The following is a 6,365-nucleotide window of genomic DNA, read 5'->3' as shown; positions in this document are numbered from 1 at the left end:
CTCAAAAAAAAAATCAAAACCAGCCATCTACAAAAGCAAGCCTAGCTAACGCTGCCTGAGTGTGCACCAGGTCCTGCACCCCCTGGCTGACACCAATTTTCCTGGAATCCTTTTGATGACTCTTGACTAATTATTAGGATTCCTGACTATGGAGTAGAAATTGAGGCACAGAAAAGGTGATCACCTGACCAAGCCACACAGCTGAGACAGTGGTGGCAGGTCTGAGACATCAGGCCTAGGCTTTTTTTTTTTTTAAGAGACAGTCTCACTTTATTGCCCTGGGTAGAGTGCTGTGGCATCACAGCTCATGGCAACTTGTAGCTACTGGGCTTAGACAATTCTCTTGCCTCAGCCTCCCAAGTAGCTGGGATTATAGGCGCCCACCACAATGCCTGGCTATTTTATTATTGCAGTTTGGCTGGGGCTGGTTTCGAACTCGCCACCCTCGGTATATGGGGCTGGCACCCTACTCACTGAGCCCCAGGCGCTGCCCCAGGCCTATGCTCTTACATGCTATTTAAAGCTAGTCACCCCCCTCAAATTTTTTTTTTTTTGCAGTTGTCATTGCTGTTTTAGCTTGGTTCTTTTAGCCAGGTTTGAACCTACCACTCTCAGTATATGGGGCCAGCGCTCTACCTACTGAGCCACAGGCACCGCCTACCCCCTTGAATTTCATTAGCTGATACCAGCTCCTAATTTTTCTCCATTTTTCCTAATTTTTCTCTATTTCAGGATATTGAGAAATCAAATTAACTTTATCTGTGAGCATCCTTACACAATCCCATTTAAGGCCAATTAAAAAGTTATGTGCTCAAGGTGGCACCTGTGGCTCAAAGGAATAGGGCACCGGCCCTGTATGCTGGAGGTGGTAGGTTCAAACCCAGCCCCAGCCAAATACTGCAAAAAAAAAAAAAAAAAGGTATGTGCTCTTAGGCTGGGCATCAATATGTTACATACCTTTTCACTACTTTTTTCTTTAAACTCTGTATTGTTTGAATTATTTTATTTTGTACAATAAAAACATTATTTATAAGTATAAGGAAAATTTTAATAAGATAATATGGAAGAGATGAGTAATTTCCTCCCCACAACCACTCTCCCTTTCTTCCTCAGTTAACAGCAGCCCAGCAGGGCACTTGGTTTCCCAGAATAAAGTCCACTTATCCCAGCTTCCTTTGCAGCTAGCCAAGACCATGTGAGGACATTCTGGCCAAAGAAATGACTGTTTCAAACACCTCTGCCATGCAATTACTTATGACTGATTGGGGGTGGGGGAATGACTACCAAATGCACAGCCTGGTCTCTTAACCATTTTGATAAAATACATCTCAAAAGGAGTTGGGGGTGGAGGGTAGGGTTGTCTATTTTGCAGACAGGTAAACAAAGGCTCAGAGACGAGAAAGGGACTATAACCAGGTCTAGACAAGTCAGGGCTTGTAACCCAGTGCCAGGTACATCACCCTCCTCCCTCCCTGAATTTCCCCAAGGCCTCAGACAAAGCAGGCCCTATGTCCTCAATGTCCAGGAATGGGCATGTGAATCCACATGTACAGGGTCACCACCGCCAGTCACAAAAGGACAAATGTTGTCTGATTCCACTAAGAATCAGAAGCTAACTAGAGTAGTCAAAGTCATGGAGACAAAAAGTTGAAAGGTGGACTCAGTGCCCATAGCACAGTGATTACCTCAGTGTATGTGGCTGGCGGGTTCCAACCCGGCCTGGGCCAGCTAAACAACAACTGCAACAAAACATAGGCAGGCTTAGTGGTGGGTGCCTATAGTTCCAGCTACCTGGGAGGCTGAGGCAAGAGAACTGCTTAAGCCCAAGTGTTTGAGGTTGCTGTGATCTGTGACGCCACAGCACTCTCTTGAGGGTAACAAACTGAGACTCTGTTTCCGAAAAAAAAAAGTTGAAAAGTAGTTGCCAGGTGCTAGGGGGAGGAGGAAATGAGTACTTTAGTGCCTAATAGGTATGGAGTTTCAGGTTGAGAGAATAAGAGACCGGGTGTGGTGGCTCACACCTGTAATCCTAGCACTGTGGGAGGCCAAGGCAGAAGGATCCTTTGAGCTCAGGAGTCTAACACCAACTCAATCAAGAGCAAGACTCCATCTTTACTAAAAATAGAAAAATTTAGCTGCAGATGCTGGAGTGGGTGCCTGTAGTCATAACTACTCAGGAGGCTAAAGGAAAAAGTTCACTTGAATCCAGGAGTTTGAGGTTGCTGTGAGCTAAGCTGAAGTCACAGCACTCTAGCCTGCACAACTGAATATGACTCTGAATCAAAAAAAAAAAAAAAAAAAAAAAGTTCTTGAGATGGATAATGGTGATGGGTGTGCAATAGTGTGAATGTACTTAATGCCACTAACTGTACACTTAAAAACAGTTAAAATGGGTTTGGCATCTCTAGCTCAGTGGGTAGGGCATCAACCACATACACTGGGGCTGGTGAGTTTGAACCCAGCCCAGGCCTGCTAAACAACAGTGACAACTATAACAACAAAAAAACAGCCAGGTGTTGTGTTGGGTTCCTGTATTCCCAGCTACTTGGGAGGCTGAGGCAAGACAATCGCTTAAGCCCAAGAGTTTGAGGTTGCTATGAGCTGTGATGCCACACCACTCCCACTGAGGGTAACAAAGTGAGACTCTGTCACACACACAAAAATAAAACAAACAGGCAAAAAAACCCAGTTAAAATGGCTCAGTGCCCGTAGCTCAGTGGTTAGGGCGCTGGCCACATGCACCGGGGCTGGTGGGTTTGAACCCAGCCAAGGCCTGCAACAACAAGGACAATAACAAATGAAGCAAACAAACAAAAAAGAAATAGCTGGGGGTTGTGGTGGCCGCCTGTCATCCCAGCTACTTGGGAGGCTGATGCAAGGGAATCTCTTACGCCCAAGAGTTGGAGGTTGATGTGAGCTATGACGCCACAGCACTCTCCCAAGGGTGATATAGTGAGACTCTAGTCTTAAAAAAAACAAAAAAAAAGTTAAAATGGTAAAATTTATGTTACATGTGGGCAGAATTCTGATTTGTGTCCCCCAAAGGTACATGTTGAAGTCCTAACCCTCAGTATCTCAGTGACTGTATTTGGAGACAGGGACTTTAAAAAAAGCAAATAAGGGCAAATGAGATCATTAGGATAGACTCTAATGCAATATAAGTAGTGTCCTCATAAGAGATTAGGACACAGACATACACAGAACAAAGACCACATAAAGTCAAAGAGAAGATGGTTTCAAAGAAGAAACCATCCCTGCCTACACATTGATCTTGGGACTTTTAGCCTCCAGAGTTATAAGAAAATAAATTTATTTCTGTTGGTTAAGCCACTTGGTCTTAAGCCACTTGTTATAGCAGCCCTAGCAAACTACTTAGATATATTTTACTACAGTAAAAGAAAAAAAGGGGGATGAGGGAGGGGGCAGCCTGGGTGCAGTGGCTCACACCTGTAATCCCGGCACTTGGAAGGCCGAAGTGGATGGATTGCTTGAGCTCAGGAGTTCAAGACCAGCCTGAACAAGAGCAAGACCCAGTCTCTAAAGAATAGCCAGGCATTGTGGTGGGCGCCTGTAGTCCCAACTAGTTGAGAGACTAAGGCAAGAGAATAGCTTAACAGAGCTGCACCTGTGGCTCTGTGGGCAGGGCACCGGCCCCACATACCAAGGGTGGCAGGTTCAAACCTGGCCCTGGCCAAACTGTAACAAAAAAGTAGCCAGGTGTTGTGGAGGGTGCCTGTAGTCCCAGCTACTCCGGAGGCTGAGGCAAGGGAATCGCCTAAGCCCAGGAGTTGGAGGTTGCTATGAGCTATGTGACGCCATGGCTCTCTACCATGGGCAGATAAGTGAAACTCTGTCTCTACAAAAAAAAAAAAAGAGAGAGAGAGAGATTTGCTTAAGGCCTGGCGTGGTGGGTGACGCCTATAATCCTACCATTCTGGGAGACAGAGGTGGGTGGACTGCTTTAGCTCACGAGTTCAAGACCAGCCTGAGCAAACGCAAGACCCTGTCTCTACAAAAAATAGAAAAACTGATGCAAGAGGATAGCTTGAGCCCAAGTTGGAAGGTGCCGTGAGCTATGACACCATACACCATAGCACTCTACTCAGGGTGACAGCTTGAGACACTGTCTCAAAAAAAAAAGGCTCAGTGCCCATAGCACAGTGATTATAGCACCAGTCATATACACGGAGGCTGGCAGGTTCAAATCTATCCCAGGCCAGCTAAACGATGACAATTGCAACAAGAAAATACCTGAGCGTTGTGGCAGGCACCTGTAATCCCAGCCACTTAGGAGGCTGAGGCAAGGGAATCGCTTAAGCCCAAGAGTTTGAGGTCGCTGTAAGCTGTGATGTTACAGCACTCTACTGAGGGCAACATAGTGAGACTCTGTCTCTCAAAAAAACAAAAAAACAAAAAGGGGTGGTGCCCATGGATCAGTGGGTGGGATGCTGGCCCCATATACCGAGGGTGGCAGGTTCAGCCCTGGCCCTGGTCAAACTGCAACAAGCAAGGAATGGCCGGGCATTATGGTGGGTACCTGTGGTCCCAGCTACTCAGGAGGCTGAGACAGGAGAATTGCCTAAGCCCAGGAGTTGGAGGTTGCTGTGAGCAATGTGATGCCATGGCACTCTACCAAGGGCATAAAGTGAGACTCTGTCTCTACAAAAAAAAAAAAAAAAATCACAAAGCAATTTAAAAAAAAACAAAAAGGGTGGCACCTATGGCTCAAAGGAGTAGGGCGCTGGCCCCATATACTAGAGTTGGTGTGGGTTCAAATCTGGCCCAGACCAAAAACTAAAAAAAAAAAAAAAAGAGAGAGAGAAAATTGCTTAAGCCCAAGAATTTGAGGCTGCTGTGAGCTATGATCTGTGACACCATGACACTCTACTGAGGGCGACAAAGTGAGATGCTATCTCAAAAAAAATAATAAAAATAAAAAAACAATCCCCACCAATACAGTAACAATCATTAATCTCAGGTAATTTTTCCTTTCTTCCTTATGCTTTTTTTTTTTTTTCCTGAGACAGAATCTCAAGCTGTCACCCTAGGTAGAGTGCCGAGGCATCATAGCTCACAGCAACCTCTAACTCTTGGGCTCAAGAGATCAGTTTTTCTAATTTTAGTAGAGAAGGGGTCTCGCTTTTGCTTAGGCTGGTCTCAAACTTGTAAGCTCAAGCTATCCACTCACCTCCGCCTCCCAGAACACTAGGATTACAAATGTGAGCCATCTTGCCCTGCTATGCTTTTCTAAGTTGAATTTTTTGATGAAAAAACCAAAACCCACTGCTCACCTAAACAGCACGCCTTTGATGACCTGCCAGGCATTAGGTGCTGGCTGGGGTGGTGGGTTCTGGGGCTGGGTCTCTGCTGGCGGGTCTCTCCCAATGCTGCCATTGCTGGTCACCTGTGGGGAACAGAGGCCAGGGTAAGGAGGGAGAACAGAACCTAAGACATAGGGGCTACCTAGGCCCACCCAGGCTGAACACTGAGGGGGTGCTTAATCAATGACTAGGGAATGAATAAATAAAAGCACCTAGGAAGGGGGGCCATCTTAGGAGGAAAACTCTCTGAGAGCCTCCTCCTTTGAGCTGAGAACACAGTGGTGGCCCAGACAGTCCTGTGCTTCAACACAAACACATCTCTTGACAGCGACAATCCAGAGTGGGCATAGCTAAGATGCAGGAACCCAAGGAGGTTGCCTGGTCCAGCCTGTGTGTCAGGAGCAGCTTCCTGGTAGAGTGGGTAATGGAGCTGAGATCTAAAATATAGCACACCACAGCATGGAGGAGGAGCGAGGAAAGCAACATGTGTAGAAACAAAGATAAGAGAACAAAGTCTGAATCTGCTAACTGTCCATTGTTCCCGGTGTTGGAACAGGACGCCAAGGAGGTGGCTACTGGCACAACAATAGAAGGGACCTGATGGCAGGCACCACATTCAAGGCTGGTGTTTATCTAAAAGGTCCTTCCCTTGGCAAACCATTCCTGAGGCCTTCTCTGTGCCCACTCCTGTCCTCCACTGGCTGCTGGCCCACAGGTGAAGCAGATGAAGAAAAGCACAACCCAAGTGTTAGTCATGCTACCATGAGCCACAACAGACAGATATGTGGCAGAACACGGCATACTGAGGCTATGAGCTGGAACTACGAGCAGCTCCATTCAGCAGCTGAGCCAAGGGAAGCTCAGAGGGGTTAAACCTCTTGTCTGGATCACTCAGATATGATACCCACAGTGACAAGATGACAAAGGGAAAAGGGAAATGCTGGGAAACTGGGCAGGGCTTCCCAGAGGAGGAATCTTCACTCAGAAACAGATGCGCAGAATCAGAGAAAGTGTGAATGTCGGCTCGGCGCCTATAGCTCAACC

The 6,365-nt window shown here is 46.6% G+C and overlaps 1 protein-coding gene across 1 annotated transcript in view; it reads right to left on the bottom strand.

The window, feature by feature from the left end:
* Positions 1–6,365, bottom strand: part of CLPTM1 (CLPTM1, transmembrane protein) — a 48,054-nt gene that overhangs the window by 30,596 nt on the left and 11,093 nt on the right. The window contains exon 2 of the mRNA XM_003799500.3: positions 5,292–5,404. Within this exon, the coding sequence (XP_003799548.1) occupies positions 5,292–5,404 (113 nt within the window). The remainder of the gene's footprint in view (positions 1–5,291; positions 5,405–6,365) is intronic.

This window comes from Otolemur garnettii, unplaced genomic scaffold (genome assembly GCF_000181295.1).
Source record: "Otolemur garnettii isolate 467f Iridium unplaced genomic scaffold, OtoGar3 scaffold00152, whole genome shotgun sequence".
NCBI classification, from domain to species: domain Eukaryota; kingdom Metazoa; phylum Chordata; class Mammalia; order Primates; family Galagidae; genus Otolemur; species Otolemur garnettii.
The sequence above is the reverse complement of the archived record's forward strand: the minus strand, read 5'-3'. Positions and strand labels throughout refer to the sequence as shown.